At 37.9% G+C, this 22,301-nt stretch overlaps 1 protein-coding gene across 1 annotated transcript in view; it reads right to left on the bottom strand.

The window, feature by feature from the left end:
• LOC139445636 (uncharacterized) overlaps window positions 1–22,301 on the bottom strand; it is a 71,909-nt gene that overhangs the window by 44,418 nt on the left and 5,190 nt on the right. The window contains exons 3-6 of the mRNA XM_071226813.1: window positions 8,376–8,471; window positions 6,874–6,946; window positions 5,743–5,834; window positions 4,330–4,467 (exon numbers count right to left, since the gene is read on the bottom strand). Of these exons, the coding sequence (XP_071082914.1) occupies window positions 4,330–4,467; window positions 5,743–5,834; window positions 6,874–6,946; window positions 8,376–8,471 (399 nt within the window). The remainder of the gene's footprint in view (window positions 1–4,329; window positions 4,468–5,742; window positions 5,835–6,873; window positions 6,947–8,375; window positions 8,472–22,301) is intronic.

Genomic DNA, 22,301 nt, shown 5'->3' on the forward strand with positions numbered 1-22,301 from the left:
AGTTAAAATACATTGAACAAGTATTTGTCACAGAGTGACGAAATATCCCCCGCCTGTACACCATAGTACCAAATATGAAGACAATCCAGCGATTAGTTCTTGAGATATTGTGGCAACACCGTTTTCCAACTCCAAAAACAGATTTGCCTGCTGTGACCTTGCAAATGGGGTCAAGGTCACCAAATCTGACAGGTGTATGCGGTGTCTGTATATACACTATAGTTCCAAATATGAAGACAATCCAGCGATTAGTTCTTGAGATATCGCGGCAACACTGTTTTCTAACTCCAAAAGCAGATTTGCCTGCTGTGACCTTGAAAATGGGATCAAGGTGACCAAAACCGACTGGTGTCTGCGGAGTCTGTATATACACCATAGTTACAAATATGAAGACAATCCAGAGATTAGTTCTTGAGATATTGCGGCAACACCGTTTTCCAACTCCAAAAGCAGATATGCCTGCTGTGACCTTGAAAATGGGGTCAAGGTCACCAAAACCGACTGGTGTCTGCGGAGTCTGTATATACACCATAGTTCCAAATATGAAGACATTCCAGAGATTAGTTCTTGAGATATTGCGGCAACACCGTTTTCCAACTCCAAAAGCAGATATGCCTGCTGTGACCTTGAAAATGGGGTCAAGGTCACTAAAACCAACTGGTGTCTGCGGAGTCTGTATATACACCATAGTTCCAAATATGAAGACAATCCAGAGATTAGTTCTTGAGATATTGCGGCAACACCGTTTTCCAACTCCAAAAGCAGATATGCCTGCTGTGACCTTGAAAATGGGGTCAAGGTCACCAAAACCGACTGGTGTCTGCGGAGTCTGTATATACACCATAGTTCCAAATATGAAGACATTCCAGAGATTAGTTCTTGAGATATTGCGGCAACACCGTTTTCCAACTCCAAAAGCAGATATGCCTGCTGTGACCTTGAAAATGGGGTCAAGGTCACCAAAACCGACTGGTGTCTGCGGAGTCTGTATATACACCATAGTTCCAAATATGAAGACAATCCAGTGTTTAGTTCTTGAGATATCGCGGCAACAAACAGGTGGGACGTACGGACGGACGTACGGACGGACGGACGGTCGTGAATACTATATCCCCCGCTTCGCGCTTTCGCGCGGCGGGGGATAATAAACAGAGAACAAAAACTGTTGTCTGCAGCCCTTACACTGGGCATAATATATACCTATATACAATGAAATAAATTGAAACAACAAGAAAAAAGTGAGCAAAGCTCACTTACCCCTGTTATCCCCGCTGGTCAACAACAAACAGTAAATAGTTTTAACTTCAATGTTTTAAAAACTAAGATTGAGTTCTAGTGAAAATTGACCCCCGCAAAGTCTCCCATGTTACCAGTGTTCACTACGAGGAAGTGGATCACCATGAACACCTTTGAATAAAAATTTGATTGAGGAGTTACATAAGAAGAATTATCAAAAGGACCAAAAATTGTTGATATAAAAACACATAATTAGTGATTTGTGACTTAAAAAATGGAACAATATCATACAAGAAAATCAATAAATTAATAATTTCCATCTAGCCTTAACAGCTATGGTAAAGAATTCATAAATTCAAACTAACACAAAGCACAGATACTTATGATGATCTGGAAAATATATTAGCTATACAAAACCAGTTATCAAAATTTCTAAATTCCATCATGTTTCCATGAAAACAGCAAAAGAGAAAACTTTCAGAATCTTTTAAAAGATAAAAAACAATCATAGTGGTTAATGTAGCAAGTTTGCTGAAGCTAGGATACATAATATTGTAAACATGGATCGTACACAAACTCTACCCAAAATTTATGTTTCACCCTGATTCCATGGAAACGGCAAAAATAATTTTTTTAAGAATCTTCAAACTAGCAAAAGGCACAAGTACTCATTGTGGTAAATCTGTGTAGCAAGCTTGATGAAGCTAGGGTGCATAGCTAAAACGATATAGGCCGTACAAAACACCCACCCTAAAAGTTTAAGTTTCTCATGTTTTCATGGAAACGGCAAAAATTAAAAAGTTCAGAATCTTCAAACTAGCAAAAGGCACAAGTACTCATTGTGGTAAATGTGTGTAGCAAGTTTGGTGAAGCTAGGGTGCATGGTTAAAAAGTTATGGGCTGTACAAAAGCTCGGACGGAAAGGAACGCTATATACCCCCGATTTACTTTATAATCGGGGGTATAAATAGCATTTCAAATATTTGATATAATTCATAATCCACTGTTTTCAATCAATGTTTTGTGAGTGAGTGGGTGAGTGAGTTTTACACTTTTTAGAATAGAAACCCCCCCCAAAACAATATCACTATCAGGGCAGGGGACACCAGAAATGGGCTTTACACATTGTACCCATGTGGGGAAACATGCCCTGGGTTTTCTGTGACAAGTGAATGCATTTAACAACTAGGCTACCCTATTGCTCCCAATGTTTTATGAACAATACATGCCTGTCCAATCTGGACAAGCAAAAACAGTGGTTCCTAAGCACCATGTTATTGGGACATTATCATGAGACAGTTCACAAAATGCAACACCTTCATCCCCACATGACAACAAACACAGGGTATGACAAGATGCAATATACCAACCAGGACTCAGGGTTAGAAACTAACGGTTTTTGTCCTCAAGTCCTTATAGTGATAACAAAACCCTTTAAAAGGGCAAATTTCTACTTGTCTTTATGATACCTTTACCTTTGGGCAGTTTGGCAAGGACTATAGGACTAGTGCCAATTTCTAACGCTGGGACTCCCATATACACAAATGTTGACACAGGATGCAGGATTCTTGACATGGGTACAATGCGTGAAGCCCATTTCTGGTGTCCCCCTCTGTGATATTGCTGGAATATTGCTAAAAAAAAGCATATTCACTCACTGACACAGGATGCATTTAACATGCTTTGTGAATCCCAATGAATCATCGTATATTTCTGTATTGATCAGAAATACATCTGTTCAGATTGTCCATGTCAGATTTTCTTCACTCAATCAATAAACTTTTGTTTCAAACAAAGAAATCTCCATCTGTTAGGCCTCATTCAGTTCACCTTTTATGAAGTCAAGTGTAGTGTGCCACATGTTGCCAGCCTCTCAGCATCACAAGCAAACAGGTTACAGTGACTAGACCATCATTCACCTTAGACCCCTCAAGTTATTTCTGAGGGCATCCTGGTGTACCAACTTGATAGACCCGTGTTCTGAACACATGTTGGTTAACAAGAAATGTTCTCCAAAACGCAACCTGAGACTTTAGATCACACTTCACATGCAATCATAAACTGTTCTCAAGAATGTTCTCCAAAACACACCCGATGCATAAACATTGCATCACATGAACACACCAACGTATGGCTATGACTGCACGTGACATGCAAAGGTTTTAACAAATATAAGATGGTAGTGAGCATCAATCGGTTAGTTAGATAGTTCCTGCGAGAGCGTTTGCATTAGGCTACCATGAGTTAGAGTGTTAGTTAGTGTTAGACTCCCGTAGGGGTAACGTACACATACTCTCAGACAGTTGGTTTCAGTTAGCATCAGACTACTGGATTTAGTGTGAGTTAATGTTAGACTCCCGTAGGACTGATGGTACACATACTTTGACAGAATTAGCATTACTGTATTCGAAGTTATAAGCACCCAGGGCGCTCTCAAAATTAGAAATAGGGGGCTCTTATTAGAATATTATTTTGGTGGAAAAAAGAGAGTTGAAAGATAAATTTCGTGGTTTATGCTTACACACTGAAATGTTTATATGCGACCGATACATATTTCCAGAATTTGCCCATAATTAAGGGTTCATATAACACACGCATTATACGCAAATAAGTAAGTCTTGAGTACATTGATCAATCGGAAGGAGTGCTAATTGGGATTGTTGACTAGCCAATATATTAGCAAATATCGCAGTGGGCGCTTATTGGAGTTGAGCGCTTATTAATATTATGTCAAATACGGTAATATATTTTAATAGTATTATATATTTAGTTTCTCTCATTCAAGTTTAGTCACCTTTTTGTCTCATAATTAGAGAATCATGTTTAGTTCCTTGTAGATCTTCCATAGTTTATTAATAGGTTATCAGGTTTAGTTTCTTGTTCATTAAAATCATTGTCATCCCATGAGCTTCTCTTACAAGTGAAATCATAAAAGCAAAATTTGGTCATGGTTTTATTTAGCTATTATCCTTATTGCAGCAATAATGCCAGAGAGAGTACTTGACCCTGCATAGCCGGTACATTGGGTATGACATGCAGTGGTTAAACCTCTGTGCAACCTCACTGCCCAAAAATGTAGGAGTGTCAACTCACCTGTGACGTTTCAAACAGCTGTGTGAGTGTGACAGTATTCCCATCCTGTGGATTTGCCTTGGAAACATGACACTCATGGTTTGGAGTTGGTTCTAGGTAGGGCATACCTCGGTTCTCAAACACAGGCTTCACACGACCCTGTCACAGAAATCAAAGTTGTCGACTTCATCACACGATGTTCCAACAGAAGTAGTAGAACTATCATGAGTAAGTGAGAGTGAGAGTGTGGTTTGTATTGCAGTTATATCACAACACGGTGATTTATCCAGGATTCAGCGGTAGAAACTAATATTTTTAGTCCACTAGTCCTTATAATGATAACACATGGCAAAACCCTTAAAAATGGCAAATTTCTACTAGTCCTAATGATACCATAACTATTGGCCAGTTTGGCAAGGACTACAGAACTAGTGCCAATTTCTACAGTTGGGATTCCAAATAAATTGCCCTTGGCAGGCAATTTGGAAAAGAATCATTACTGTGCTCAAATTTGTCTGTGCAATACAAGTCCCTTCCACAAAGCCATAAAATCATTACTACATAACATGAACTTGGAAATTGGGAGAATGGCCGAAGTGATGTTCATCACTTTGTAGACTGACATTTAGTCCCAGGAATAAGTTATCTTAGTTAAAAATGTATGTCTACAAAAAATAAATAAAAACAATATCCAAATGGAGCCCAGAATAAGTTTCTGGCATGGCCAAGGTACGCCCCACTGCATGGGGAGAGACAAACCAGTGGTTGACATATGTGTAACACTCCACATCGTCGAGGTACAATGCCACGCAATCAAACAAATCATCAAGACTAATCACCTGACCACACCAAGTCGGCTCTTAGGACAAGCAATAGTGTGCTGAGGACCTACTGTATGTCAGGTTACCAGGCTACTTTCATATGTGTTGTCCCCAGTCATATAAATTTTAGTCTTAAATGACAGTTGTCACTTCATGTCAATCACTATTAGACACATAAATAGTGTAACATAAAAGCTCCTGAGAGATATACCCCTTATTATACTTTCAAATAACTTCGAACTGAGCCTATTCAAATCAGTCATTAGGGAAAAATGTCGAATTACAAAACCACAATGTTTTGTTTGTTTGTTGTTTAACGCCGCACTCGGCAATATTCTAGCTATATATGACAACGGTCTGTAAATAATCAACTCTGGACCAGAAAATCCAGTGATTGACATCATGGACATCGATCCACGCAATTGGTATACAATGACATGCATCAGCCAAGTCAGCGAGCCTGACCACCCGATCCCGTTACTCGCCTCTAAAGACAAGCAAAGTCACCTGTTACAGCTAGACTGGGTTGCTGAAGACCTTTTCTACCCCAGATCTTCACGGGTCACAAAACCAAGAGAAACACAGATCAGTTATTATTACATATAGCACTCACCTTCATGACTTTAAACATGATTACAAGTCCCTTGCTGCGGACAGGGATGGATGTTGGACGTAGTACATCTGCATGCTTACTCAGCTGCACACCTACATAGAAACAGTGGCATGGATCACCGGACGTACAGAAATACAAGAACATGCAAGTCTCTGCTCTCTGATAAGCACTATTTCTTGTAGTAAGGTTAAGATGATAGTCTGTGTCAAAAAACTTTGGGGTCTCCTAGACCAAAGAAACACACAATTAACTATAATAAAACAAGCATCCACATCTTTCCTTGAACTTATCACAATGTAACTTGAGGATCATGCATATTTCTATGCAAGCCACCCAAAATTAATGGTATGATGGTGATATATTTTGCGTATTTTATGCAAATAGGTATGGCATCTTGAGCTCTTGCAACCAATCATGACAAAGCGAGTGTTATTTATAGCTGTAGTTAGTAATGCCTAAGCCATATCCTGACTAATGGGATCTTGTAGATAATTGAGCCACAGGACATGATGGCATGCAACCAGCTAACTGCATGACACAGGTTCTAGTCAGCTCTATACAGGCATGGAGTACTGGAGACCTACTGTTCCCATCAATACTTCAGACAATTGTCAGTCTTGACCATGCTTATATCTGTACAACATGTAACAAACAATTGGGATATGAATATACCATCCTCCAACAGGGTCTGAACTGAGTGTTGACAAAGGTAAATAAAGCTGAATTACTGTTTGTATTCATTATATATATATGCTGTCATAAGCCATGCTTCTATACAAAAGCTATTATACTAGACATAGGCTTAGGACCAGTGCCTATACAGGTTTTGTTTTCTTCTTGTTTTAATGCTGCACTCAGCAATATTCCAGCTATATGACAGCAGTCTGAAAATAATCGAGTCTGGACCAGACTATCTAGTGATTGGCATCATATTGATCCACGCAATTGGGATATGATGACATGCATCAACCAAGTCAGCAAGCCTGACCACCAGATCCCATTAGTTGTCTCTTACGACAAGCAAGCTTAAAAATGCAAAAGGTTTCAGACCATAAAAATCTAAATATAACATTTCAGAAAAAATAATAACATGTAAGAACTGTTCAGTAATGCAAAATGGCAGCACCATACCCATGTGAGGGTGTCCCAAACAGGACGTCGTGAGATTCCCAATCTTCACCCCTTCCTTGCATATTGTTTCCACCTGCAAGAAGGACAGGCACTCTGATACATGTGGTATCATTTTGTTTGTTTGTTTGTTTGTTGTTTTACGCTGCACTCAGCAATATTCCAGCTATATGACAGCGGTCTGTAAATAATCGAGTCTGGGCCAGACAATCCAGTGATTGACATCATGAGCATCGACCCACACAAATGGGATCGATGGCATGTATCAACCAAGTCAGCGAGCCTGACCACCCAATCCCGTTAATTGCCTTTTACGACAAGCATAGTCGCCTTTTACGGCAAGTATGGGTTGCTGAAGACCTATTCTACCCCGGAATCTTCACGGGTCTACACGTGGTATCAGCTGTTACCAGCATACTCACTTGTATAAACAGTAGGGACGGGACAATACACCAATATATATCACGATAACTTACTCACAATCCAAAACGTATCAGGATACCTTGCTCACAATCCGATACGTATCACGATACTTGCAAGTGGTCTTATTTGAGGGGCATCAGCCATGTTTTTCACAGACGAGATGGCCAAATACCTGGCACATTAACGATTTAAGGTTGGTAGTGTCAAGTATGGCGTAATGGATGAAAATATTTACGTTTTCACTACTTGTTTTCGCTAGTAATTGGTGATTGGTGTAACATTTATTAAATAATACATTTAAGCTAAGAATCAATACTTTTTACTTATTATGGGATTGTGATCGCTTCTTGTATTGAGAAGTTAACACCTGCGATCCCTCGATGCATCGGTGTATTGTCCCACTATTAAAAAACATTCCAAAATAGTACAACAAAAATACCATCACAATAACAATCAAGAAGGATCCATATTTATCAATCTGGTAGTCAGGGTATTTATAACAGTTGAACATATACAGGCATGTACAAAAATGATTTCAGCTTTCAAATTGGATATTTATCTTATATATAATAGCTATACAGAACATCTAGCTTTAAGAAAAATAAAAGTACACATATTTCTAATAGTAAATATTAGTAATTACACATGTTAAAATTGGAAAAATACAAAGTGTCGCAAAGCGTGAAATGTCAGCAAAGGTTGATGAATTAACAAGCACATTCTTGTCGACTTAGTTGTTTGATAGGCCATCTTTGATGTTGACAGAAGACAAAGTAGATACATAGATATCAAGTTCTTTATTATATATATTTGGTATAGATCCTTATACCGTTGTCAAGTAAGACTGACAACAGACTTGCTTGACAATAATATAAAAGATCTGTACTGCGTGAATTCGTAAACGAACATTATCCATAATGAGAAAGACTTGAAAGGTTGTGGCAAATGTCTAGTGCAGTGATTTGACAGGTGGGTAGAATTATAGTTTTATTAGCCTGAGGTAATTTCTACTATCCCCTGGCCTACCAGCAAACATTAATCGCCATCGCTACGGTTACTGATTTGTCAGAACAAAAACATACCTCAGCCTCACTGTCCACAAGAAGGAATGCATAGCTGTCAGCAACATCTCTGTCAGAGTATCCGGCTTGTTTCAACTCACGTCTTCTCTCCAGATACTGAAGTACAAAAAAATTGTGCTTAAAAACAATTGGATTGAAGAACTGTTCATGGATTGTCTGATGTGTAGTTCAAATACAGCATTGTAATCGACTTCGCGGATTTAACTTTACGGAGCATGTGATTTCAGTGTGTATCGATGGAATGTTTAGAATAACTGTTCAGTGACTGCTTGTTTATATATTTGTTTTCCAGGAAATGAACTGTTTCGGAAACGCATTCAGCTTTCAGGAAAGAACATTAAAATGCTTGTGCTTTGCCTGAATGCTTGTGTTAAACAAAGGAGTCTAGCTTTAACCATTGTGGTGACCAGACATTAGAACGTATCGTTAGACTGACAGTGTTAATCATGGTGGCCATGACATCGGTGTTTATAGTTTAACCTTCAATCATATTTGGACTGATTTCGGAAAGGAAATACTACTATTTTTGTCCAGTGTTATGCTTTGTTTTGGTTTTGTATGTAAATATATGTAAAAATGTAATTGTGAGATATTAAAAGGTGAATAGAAAACTTTAGCATTCATTTTTGTTCCACTGCGAAAAACACTGACCAGCCCTCTACCAAATGGATGCCAATCTGACAAATTTCTAGGCATGATAAGCATGATTGATCATCTGGTGACTAACGGTACCTCATGTCTAAACCTCTTAAGTCTACAGTATGTGAATGTTGTATTATCATGTTTATGACAGCAATGACCGCCTCCGTGGTCTCATGGTAGAGTGTCCGCCCGGAGAGCAGAAGGTCCGGGGATCCCCAGCCGCGTCATACCAAACACGTTAAAAGATGGTTCTTGTTGTTACCCTGTCTGGCGCTCGGCATTAAGGGGCTAAAACAAGGACTGGTCGTCTCGGGAGTCAGTATACTGTGTCTGAGTGGGGTATTCATGTTAAACTGCGGCATGGTATCTCAGTGTGCTAGCACTATAAATCGGCATCAGTCCGGACTAGTACAAGCAGCCACACACACACATATACACATGCATGCACGTCGCTATATAAGTGCAATAATCTTGGGCGCGACGTTAAACCCCATTTCACCTCACCACCTATGACAGCAATGTTCCAGCTATATTATGGGTGCGTGTCAATTATATAGTCTAGGTGATATGATTTTATTGAGAGCAATGTCACATGTCTTCTCCTTCCGATTACATGCAATCAAACATGGAATTGGGCCTGACCATCGCACATAGTCTCGTCTTATGTCAAGCTTGGCAAGGACAGGCTAACGTATGTGCAGCTTAGAAACCAGACAAATGAACTGGCTTTTGATAAAGTTATTAAAACAATACAAGAAGAGTTCAAGTGGTAGTGAACTACGTTCAAACATCAATGAAACAATGTCCCTAATTCAGCTCATCCCAAAATAGGATCAGTCAGCTGGCGGGCTGTTCTTGTTTCTAAACAGTACTTGCAGAATGTCAGTAGAAGCAGCGTTAGAATTTGGCACTACTCCTTGCCAAACTTTCCAATAGTTATCCTGAGGACTAGTAGAAATTTACCTTTTTCAAGGGTTTTGCTATATGTTATCATCATAAGGACTAGTGGATTAAAACTGTTATGTTTCTATTGCTGAGAAGCCTACTTTCAAATTAACATATTGAGTTGTTTTTCTGTAGTGAAGCACAACACATGTGTGCTAGTGACCAGGATGGTGCGAAAACCTATCATGCAACTAAAGAAAAGCAATAAAAATAGCTTAGGATTGAGGGCTCCATATCAGGGTTGGCCAGGAAACAGGACACTCGCACATTTGTCTTTTTGGCCTTCAAGTTTTGAGGCCTCATGAAACCATGTGAAGCAAATAGCACCTGTTTGATCTGACTCGCCCTTGTTCAGCTGATCTAGGAAAAACAAGGAACCAACCACATGTGTCAATTTCATGTGCTTGTCGTTCCTGTAACCAAACACGCCCAGTCTCAGTGGTCCTAGATAATTATGATCACAATCGCTCATATACCAACATGTTAGGTGTGTAAGCATTCAGGAAGTAAGAGAGCTCTTGTTCAACATGCGATCATGTTCATCATTTAGGAAATATCCATAACAAATGCTTCATCTGCCAGCAAAGATAAAAAATTCAGCCTGATATCATCTATATGATACAGGACGTGCTCAGCTTAACCAAGAGGGAGGAAGGGAGGAGTCTGGAGGTCTTCTCCTGTGGTACTTGAACTGCATTTTTAGGCACATATATTTTACCAGTAGAAAAAGCTAGAGTACCACGGTACAGAATCTCACCTTTATTTAGTGATTATAGAATATTTATTTGTTGTATAATCAACATAATAATTCTCAGCAACTGGATGGGTATTGTTAGTCTTTTAAAAGTTCTCAGCACAAATTGTGATCTTGTGGATCTTTTACGTATGCACGCACGCATGCACTCACATCTTAGGATGGGATGTTAAACCCAATTTCATCTCACCGTTCACATACACCAGAAATGTTGTCTTTGTTGTGGTGTACACAGCTGTTATCGTATCTCATACCGGTACTCAAAAGCTTAATACATACCAGGGGGTAACAAAAAAATAATTACATGTTGTAGCATTATCAATTGTGAGTATGGGGTTTTATGCATCCCCCATTCGATTTTATACCACATGTTCCAATCTGTTACAGTAAAAGCATTAAAACAATTCGAAAATGGATAGAAAACAGCTGTTCAAATGAGCTGCATCTACCTGAGGTAAGGGTGTTAACTGACTATAAAAGTCAACTAAAAGTCAACTGCATGTAAAATCAAGACGTCAAGCCAATATTGTACGTAGCCTAAAACATTTGAAATTATCGTTTATCAAATAACTATTATAATATGTACAAGTCATAGCACTAGTCTTGGAATTGTATATTAGTGGAAACTGTAGATCTACTTGATTTTTTTATTTGTGACTCGAACAATGATGCAATTTATGTTACTAGATAATAAAAGGTATATCCTTGCTTATCCACTGAGCATTGTCAACTAAACTGAAATACTAATTAAATTAATATTTATGTATTCCGGTTCATTGTAGACTTTAAGAGGAATTATTTGCGAGTACAACTGTTAGCAGATGTGTTTTCCAAGATCAGCTGTTATTTATTTTTGTGTCTACAGATGTGTAGCAATAGAATTCAGTCGCCACAAGATATTTTTCAAGGTAGTCATTTGGCTACCTCTGAATTTCAGACAGTGGACAAATTGAAATATAGGTCGCATTGTCAACCGTTTTAGTCGTAACTGTGAGGCCTGAAACTGCTTATCAAACATGATGAAATCTGGACCACATCATAAGTAAGTACAACACTTGCCACCAAGTCACAAACACGAGCAGGCTTGGCTTGTCTTCAGCTGAGATTTGCTTTTTTAAGTCTGTTTGTTGTTTAATGCCCTTCAGCTAAAAAACGGTTATAGAACCATCCTTCAGGGTGGTTCTGTTTGCAATAGTTGTGCCAGTCGGCATATTTCCACCAGTAAATCATGACGTTAATGTTGAACACAACTACACATCGAAATTATCCTCTTGCAACTTGTAAATAGCACTGTCATTGCCATCAACTATTCTGGCAGTCATGGACAGCAAAGATTAAGGGTAGTAAGTTAAGTTCAGCCAGGTGAATGTTCGTGGTCAAGAGATAGACATTCTGATTGTGTATTACTGCTGGCATGTTGAGAAGTCATTTCAAATCAACTTGTACAAAAAGTACAACTTCAAATCAACTGAAATTCTGTTTTTTAATAAAGTTTGATAAGAAAGTAATTAGTTAAGCATAACTGTGTCACTACAACCAGTCTCTCTCTCCTACAATGGGAGATGTCGTGTTGACTTGCATAAAATAACTTCGTTGAGTCCAATCAGGGCAAAGTCTGCAGTAGTGAGGTGAAATGGGGTTTAACGTCACGTCCAAGATTATTGCACTTATATAGCGACGTGCATGTACGTGTGTGTGTTTGTGTGGCTGCTTGTAAGAGTCTGGACTGATGCCGATTTATAGTGCTAGCTCACTGAGATACCATGCCGCAGTTTAACATGAATACCCCACTCAGACACAGTATACTGACTCCGAGCCGACCAGTCCTTGTTTCAGCCACTAATGCCGAGCGCCAGACAGGGTAACAACAAGTACCATCTTTTAACGTCTTTTGGTATGCTGCGGTCGGGGATCGAACCCCGGACCTTCGCTCTCCGGGCGGACGCTCTACCACTAGACCACGGAGGCCGTCTGTCTGAAGTAGTAAACCAAACTATTTGTTATGTTTTTCACAACATGTGATCCCCTTACCCCTCTGCTATTACAAGTTAAAAAAAATTTCTTATCACCATGGTTACTAGTATTGACATGAAACATATACAATTTATGGAACTTGATGTAATTTGCACCAGGTGCATGTGGACATGAAAAACATGGTGCATTAGACAAAATTCTGGTGGCATCCGGGTCCCACAAATTTATCAAATTTGAAATGTAGATGTATCGTGTCAAAAACTGTTAAAAGTGTGTCTAACTCTTAACTTTTACACATAACGATCTTCGAACACTCAATAATATAAAGCATTATATACCATACAACATCACTAATCCCTGTGTTGTGTAATTTGTCATGCATTCTAGGGCTTGATGTCAAACTGTGGGTCCGTCAAGATTATGTGCACATGCTCATATTACATTTTATGGCAATTTGTCATCAGTTTATGTAAATTCCTTACACGTCCAAAATGAAAAAAAGCAATATTTTCTCAGAAAATCAACTTATCGAAATCAAACTTGCACTGCACTTCTCCTATTAGTATAGAAATTGTACACCCTGGAAAAGAATTCATCAGGCAGTTTTCAATTTATAGGTCACATAAATGTTGGAAGATAAAAAATTCCAAGTTCAAAACATGAAAAAACCAAAACCTTAATTTTTTCAGAAAATATAGATATCAAAATCAAACTGCCCCTCTCCTTTTAGTTTTAGTATAGAAAGTGTTCCTTAAATTTGAAAAGAATCCATAAAGTAGTTCTAAGATTATAGGTTGAAAAAATGTTGAAGTAAAACAAACATTCTTAGTTCAAAACATGTAAAAATTCACATTTTCCCAGAAAACTACATATGAAAATCAAACTTTGAACTGCACCTCTCCTATTAGTATAAAAAGTGTTCAACAAGTTTGAAAAGAACTCTGCAGTAGTTTTCAAGTTTGTCGCAAACAAAGCATGTCCTTGGAAGGACGGAGAGATGGACAGAATTCCTTGGAATAATTATACACCCCTGTCTTTTAAGGTCGGGGTCTAATGAAAGTGGGCCTAGGAATTATAAAGATCAGCTGCTAATTTCAATATTTCATTCGAATTGTCACTTATGTAAACTTTGCCAACATGACAATGTGCATGCTTTTGAAAAACACGATGTATTGGTATTGTGATACGAAGTCATCAGTATTTCAAATCATGCCAGGTATACTGTTAATTATGTCTATACCATGCACCTCTGCTAATTACACAGAGATATATCCCACATGGTGTTAATTACAATATCTCCACCATGGCAGAAGGTTGGCACCAGACCTTGAAGCTTTGCTTCCCTTGAAAATAAGGGTCAGTCAGGTAATCTAAACCAACATAATGTTGTAGGCTTTCCTTGTCATGCGCTAAACTGGCAATCTTATTTCTATTAGCTTAAACACATTTTATTGACAAGAAGAAATCGGATTGCACAAAAGTGATCCACTTACAAGGCACTCTCCTTATTGGAACATTAATACTGTCCTCTATTCATTAGGCTGACGTAAACATCAAAACCTGATCAATAGTAGAATAATTTAACACCTGAAATACTATACAATTGTGACTTATACAAAAAATAAACTCTGCAATATGTCATCCTGTCAGTCATAAAACTGTATTTTATACCAGATTAGATTACAAAACATGATTGTCACATTAACAGTACCCACAGTTACATAGCAACAACTGTCATAGATCAGAATAGGATCTAAAATAGTTCAACAAAAAGCCATCTATTTCACGCATGTCTGTTAATCTATGTTAAAAGGCACATTCTACATGTAAAAACCAATCACACGAAACATGCCCTACTCGATCAGGTGGATATCGGATGGAATGACTTGGTTGATTGTTTATCATTGAAGTCAATTACCTGATTGTCTGGTCCAGACTTGATTAATTACAGACCTCCGTCATTATAGCTGGAAAATTGCTCATTATGTTGTTAAACAACAAAAACAAACAAACAAACAAATGTATCTGCAGTTGGAAATCCTTCAGTTCAGCAGTGTATGACACCAAGCAATATCACTAATAGTAATAGACCAGAATCTTGGAGGTAGACTGAAAATCGTGCAATCTGGAGCAATTTAGAGTAAGAATTAAAGATATTTTTCAAACATATTTCTTGTATGTTTCGCTGGAAAAATGAATAGATCTTGTCAAATCAACAAGATGAACAAAGTCTGAATGATGTCTGAATGATGTCTGAAATTTATCGCTACAATGTATTTCCTGCCAAACTTCTTAGGTCTACCTGGTCTGTAAATTAAAAAATCAAATACAAGCTGTCTAGCTTAGTAGACCGATAACAATTTTGACAGTCACGGGTTCATTTTCATTCATTTTCCACACTAGCCCAGTCATCTATTTTAGTAACATAATATTTTGGTAACATTTAAATAAAACACAAGGCTTGAAGGAACTAGATAAGCTTGCTCCTGGTGCAAGTTGAAATCCAGTGGTCAGGTTAGCCAAATGCCATGGACTTATAAATTGGGCTAGTAACATTTCCCTAAAGCTTGCTCTTGACTGTCTAGTTGAAAATTGTTGTCAATACTTGTTTATTTCTAGCATTTTCTATGAACCATGTCGTCAGTTAAGGCATGATTTACTGTCAAAGTCTGTTTTCGTTTGGTTTTCACTTAGCAGTTTATCGAAAACTGGGTTTTAGCTGTACACTGATTGTGACTGATACATTATCATGGCCATTGAACTTTGGAAACTAATTCATACACTGTTCACATCACAACTTTGCTGCCCCAGACTAAACCATGTGCTCATTATTGAACAATAGATGTTTATAATCAGTCTCGTGAATATTCTGAATCTTTTTATTCACTGACAAGATGGCTTTATACATCCCATGCGTTCTTTTGCTTCCTTGTTATTATCATAAGATTGACCTGAATAGGTTCATTTGATGACACCAAGTCCAAGGAAAATGTTTTGTTTGTTTGTTTGTTTGTTGTTAAACGCCACACTCTGTGCAGTATTCTAGCTATATGATGGCGGTCAACATGACATCAATCCATGCAATTGGGATCGATGACATGCATTAACGAAGTCAGCAAACCTGACCACCTGATCCCATTAGTCGCCTCTTACAACAAGCATAGTTGCCTTTTACGGCAAGCATGGGTTGCTGAAGACCTATTCTTACTCAAAGGAAAATATCCAATAGCACTCAGGGAATAATGATGTGGTAACCGTATGGTAAACAATGTGTACTGAGTTCAAATATTGATGTTGTGTACCAAACTTTCTTAGTATGCCAGTCACAAATTTATAAAATTTTGACATGCACCATGTTAGTGAAGAGAGAAAAAATAGGTTCCATTTTTCAAAACAAGGTTGCACTAGTGCATCTTTTATATGATTAACTAGTGCCCTGACACACAAAGGAAACAAAACTGACTGCCAGATAACAAACACGTAAGCTTCCTCACACATGAATATTCCTTGCACAGCTGTCATAATCAATTGACTATTCAGCTGCCAGCTGAGGTTACATTATGCATACCAAGTTCATTATATTCATTATATATTCAGTTAATTATCAGATATGTATTCATGTGGCTGTAACTGTATACATGTAAAAGTTCCAACATATCAGGCCTTGGGATTTTCAGGAAAACGTTTTGGAGGGTCCATTGAGGCATGAAAAATGGGATCAACACTTGTAGTGTTGGGGTGGGGTAGCAAATGAAAATACTTGTCCTGGCTAAAATGTAACAGTTCAATGGTCACTCATATTAGATCTCAGACTTTGTATTAAAAATGAAAAACAAACATTGTACACGGTTTATTCAGAGTTTTCTAGTTTTCATTTGACATTGCAACAGCAAGGGTATTTGAGTTGGCCTTACTGACAAGCATATTTAATATCATGAGATTGTTCAGGCGTCTGTGACTAGCACATGAACACGATTCTGTAAGCTAAACCCTTAACCCATAGTACCAAGCCCAGAGATAGTTGTTTTGAAAACTACCCAAATCACATTTAGCATGGTCGCCATTGATTGGAAAAGTGTATACCATAAACCTTAACTCAGTTGGAAACAATTTTAAAAAATCCAAACAATATTGCTTACATAAATGTAATTGCCAATAGCAACAAACTGTACCAAAGTGCTACAATTGTGGTTATTATTGTTTTAGATACACCTAGTAAAAGCTGCAACTAAAAGAACACAATATAGGAATATAGTTCCTGAAGAGGAGAGGTGAGGTGAAATGGGGTTCAACTTCAAGTTCAAGATTATTGCACTTCTATAGCAACGTACATGCATGTGTGCCTGCTTGTACTAGTCTGGACAAATGCCAATTTTATGAGATATCATGCTGCAGTTTAACTTAAATACCCCACTCTGGCACAGTATACTGACTCCCAGCTGACCAGTCCTTGTTTTAGCCCCTCAATAAAATAAAATAAGCACCAGGCAGGGTAACAACAGGTACAAACCTTTAAAGTGTTTTTGTATGACGCGGCTGGGGATCAAACACCAGGCCTTCAGCACTGCAGGGGGAACACTCTAGTACTCGACCACACAGGTGTTCGTATTCCTCATTAAATAATAGTTTCAGATACAATTCTTCTGATCATTGCATCATAATTCTGTTAAGTTATAATATTGGGTATAATACTTAACTGTATGACTGGTAGAATTTGTGTAACCAGCTGATTGCAATTTCTAGCATAGTTTATGATAAAATACACAGTAATCTTAACCTCTGCACATAAAAAAACAATGCCAAGCAGAACAAGAAATACAATTTAAATTGTAAATCATCATGTCTAGTGATGTTTTATCCCAAGTTTAACAAGTTTGTTATCACCTGTTCGTTACCTGAATTTGCTGAAGAGATATGATGGAGATTTTACTGCGCAAAACACACACAAAAATATTCTCAAAAATATTGAATTCCCAAGAGGGGGGGTGTACATTATACTTTGGTGCGCACTATTCTCAAGAAAATATGATATCACTACGACGTCATTATATCGTAATTTGTTACAATACTTCCGTAGAACAGGGTTTTCTTAGTACGTACAGTAAAGTACAGCCAGCATCAGGCACATCTGGCCTCACAGAGCCCAATCAACAGATCAAACCTAAGCATGTTGATTGGCATGTCGTATATAACTATTCAAAATACTCTTTGGTTCAAAATTTTACAATGTTAATTAACTGTCATAAAATGACATAATATACACAGGGAATTATGTAATTTGCCTGCCAGACAATTTTGGGGAAAAAATCGTTATATTGTGTATTACACCTGTGTACCCAATACGATAATGCCTTATCCTTTATGTTCTCTCCTGTTATCAGTGAAATAACAAGGCACCTCTACTAAGCCATAATATTAGTCACAACTGTATTAATATCAGGGATCGATTTAAGGAACTTGATTTAACTTGCATCTGGTGCATGCTGACATGAAAACCAAGTTGATACATAGGCCGGCCTGCTGCCACTGTCACTTAAATAAAGATGCAATGCTGTAAAATATAATACTATTAATAGGACCATGTGCAAATAATCCTAAGTACCCACTGATGACGTCACCATGAAAGTATGACAAATTATACCAGATAGGTGATGTAGAGTCGTAAATAAACTTTAGGGGTTTTGAGTTTGTTCAAAGATGGATTTTGTGTGGACATTTAAGGGTAAGTCAGACACTCAGACACAAAGTTTGAATTATTTTACAGGCAGACATAAATATAAGGTTACATTTTTCAATAAAAGGTTGCACTTGTGCATGTTTGATATAGCCAAATCAAGCTCTTAACATGACTGACTTGACTATAAACCTGCACAAGCCGATTTTAACTTGCATCAGTGCAGTCTTGTCAATGGGAAATCACATACTGTTCTTGTATTAGGAGTAAAATATATAAAACAACTTTTGTTAATATCTAACCAAAATTATACACAGAAATTCATTCACAAATGATAACCCTTCTAAATCAATAGACAAAAAGGTGAAAAAGTGGAAGAGATTTTTCTCTCACGTATCTTACATTAATCCATGCATTAAATTGGCGATGTCTGACCATGAATAATATTTACATTAGTATGTAGACAAAAGGATCAAGCATCAGTGTCAATCATTGTCAAACAATGATTTTGCGAGCATACAGTCCTATAAATATTATGATATTACAACTGAATAATTTGCCAATTTGTAGCATTAGGTTTCTGAAATACTGGGCCTAAAGACCATCATAATTGCAAACGCAAAAAGATTCCCCAAACACGAAAAGATTTGCAGAAAATGAAACCTACTGCAGATTTGCAGAAAAAACACAGAATTTGCTTTTTTTGATCAATCAATACAGTAATTTTCATTATTTTCAAGCTTTTCTTTTGAAATTTCATTGTTTGCAATTCAAACATACATAATATCAATCCTACCTTAAGGCAAAATTTGATAGAAATAATGTCCTTTGCTGCTTGCTGTTTAACACTGATATCAGCAATATTCAAGCTTCTCCTTTCTAAACGTTCTTGTGGTGTTATGACCACATAAACTAATCAAATTGCAAATATGTATTTGTTTGCTCCTATAGTATTTGAATCTAGAGAGACCTACATCAACTTTTAACATTTGGGTTATGCTTTATTTCAAACACTCGTAACACTTCCTCAGATTGTGCCATGGCACAGAACCAGCCCTAGACAAATTCTGCGGTAAAATTTTAGGAATTCTTTGGCTAAAATTACAAAATTCTGGGGTAAAAATACAGCCAATTCCCCTTGAAAAATTAATTAGAACTCTTTTATATTCTTTAGAATATTTTGTTGCTTACATTTAAATTTTATGGTCAGATATAAGCATATATTACTGCATAAAGGTGATATTGGTTTCATCTTCAATCGCAAAAAGAAAATAATAAAGAAGCCATTTAAAAAAAATAATATCAATATATAAAAAATTCTATCGGATGCGTGAGATACACGCATTAGGGATTTTATATTAGACCTGTAGTCTGTCATACTCTGAAACAAACATATCCAATACAGCCTATGCAAGTTAATAATGTTTGGCAAGTCTAGATTACTGCAGTTTTATACTATTTTTTTAAGACATTTTATTTATTTTAGAAACTAGATGTTAGTCCACTAGATCTGCTCATAGGCTGATATTTGGTACCAAGTCTGCAGCAAATGTCAGCTTAAACCCCAAATGGAAAAAAATATTTCCTATTCATTTTAATGAAGTTATAACTAATGAGATGGCTTGGTTGAGGTTGCTTGTATTCTACCATTAACATGACTAATATTGAGAAACACTTTAAATGTTTAATTTTACATTATTGCATTGAATTCAATGTTTAATACAAAGTAATAATAGATTATACAAACGTTAAGAAAACAGGATTTACATGGTGCAGAAATGTTCATCCCGTTAGCACAAATGTATATACAAAATGCAAAATAATATTCATTGTACCAAACTCTAGACAAAAAATACAAAGGTCATGTAACTAAAGCAGTTATCAAATCTTACAATACAGTACACTATACACCATTATTTTTCTGAACACTAGTGAACAGGACCCCTGGACTTAATTCTTTGGGGTCCCATGAAACCCACGTCTTGTAGATCTAGGTAAAGCCCTGGAAAACTAGAACATAAACAAAAGAAATCCATATTTTGAACAAAACAGAATTATTGTCCTACTAAAATAAATCCCTGTGTATCTCTGTACACATGGTGTAACATCTGTGAAGCATGCTCCATGTGGTGAGCCACAATAAAGAGTATATGGATAAACCAGGGTACGATGCAGAACAATGGAACAGCTGATGGTCTTGTTAGGGAGTGGCAGCATGTGAGGTGAATTCAAATGGGGTTTAACATCACGTTGAAGATGATTTCACTTCAATAGCTACGTGCATGCATGTGTGTGCCTTCATGTCATGTCTGGACATGCTTGACCAACGAGATACCATGCCGCAGTTTGAACATAGACACATAGCCCACTCAGATACAGCTACCAGGCTCTGAGTCCTTGTTTTATCCCCTTAATACTGAACACAGGGAGAAAACAAGCATCATTGTAAACCGTTTTTGGTATGACTTGGCCTGGGATTGAAGCACTGATCTTTCTGCTCTCCAGGCAGGTAGTTTGGTAGGATGTAACTTTCCATTTCAAAAAGGGAAAACAGAGAGGAGGTCCGGTAGGATGTAACTTTCCATGTCAAAAAGGGAAAACAGAGTTTGGTAGGATGTAACTCTCCATGTCAAAAAGGGAAAACAGAAAGGAGCTCTGGTAGGTTGTAACTATCAATGTCAAAACAGGGGAAAACAGAGAGGTAGTCAGGTAGGATGTAACTTTCCATGTCAAAATGGGAAACACAGGGCAGTCTGGTAGGTTGTAACGATCAATGTCAAAAGAGGGAAAAACATGAAGGAGGTCCGGTAGGATGTAACAATCAATGTCAAAACAGGGGAAAACATAAAGGAGGTCTGGTAGGTTGCAACGATCAATGTCAAAACAGGGGTAAACACAGGGCGGTCTGGTAGGTTGCAACGATCAAAGTCAAAACAGGGGAAACACAGGGCAGTCTGGTAGGACGTAATAATCAATGTCAAAACGGGAAAACAGAAAGGAGGTCTGGTAGGTTGCAACGATCAATGTCAAAACAGGGGTAAACACAGGGCGGTCTGGTAGGTTGCAACGATCAAAGTCAAAACAGGGGAAACACAGGGCAGTCTGGTAGGACGTAACAATCCATGTCAAAACGGGAAAACAGAAAGGAGGCCCGGTAGAATGTAACGATCAAAGTCAAAACAGGGGGTAAACACAGGGCGGACTGGTAGGTTGCAACGATCAAAGTCAAAACAGGGGAAAACAGAGAGGTAGTCAGGTAGGATGTAACTTTCCATGTCAAAATGGGAAACACAGGGCAGTCTGGTAGGATGTAACAATCAATGTCAAAACAGGGGAAAACAGAAAGGAGGTCTGGTAGGTTGCAACGATCAAAGTCAAAACAGGGGTAAACACAGGGCGGTCTGGTAGGTTGCAACGATCAAAGTCAAAACAGGGGAAACACAGGGCAGTCTGGTAGGACGTAACAATCCATGTCAAAACAGGGGAAAACAGAAAGGAGGCCCGGTAGAATGTAACGATCAAAGTCAAAACAGGGGAAAACAGAGAGGTAGTCAGGTAGGATGTAACTTTCCATGTCAAAATGGGAAACACAGAGTAGTCTGGTAGGTTGTAACAATCAATGTCAAAACAGGGGAAAACAGAAAGGAGGTCTGGTAGGTTGTAATGATCCATGTCAAAAAGGGAAAACAGAGAGGAGCTCTGGTAGGATGTAACAATCAATGTCAAAATGGGAAACACAGGGCAGTCTGGTAGGATGTAACTATCCATGTCAAAACAGCGGAAAACAGAGAGGTGATCAGGTAGGATGTAACTATCCATGTCAAAACAGGGGAAAACAGAGAGGTGATCAGGTAGGATGTAACTATCCATGTCAAAACAGGGTAAAACAGAGAGGTGATCAGGTAGGATGTAACTATCCATGTCAAAACAGGGTAAA

The sequence above is a fragment of the Haliotis cracherodii genome, unplaced genomic scaffold (assembly GCF_022045235.1).
Source record: "Haliotis cracherodii isolate W230 unplaced genomic scaffold, xgHalCrac1.p SCAF_6, whole genome shotgun sequence".
In the NCBI taxonomy this organism is placed as follows: Eukaryota; Metazoa; Mollusca; class Gastropoda; order Lepetellida; family Haliotidae; genus Haliotis; species Haliotis cracherodii.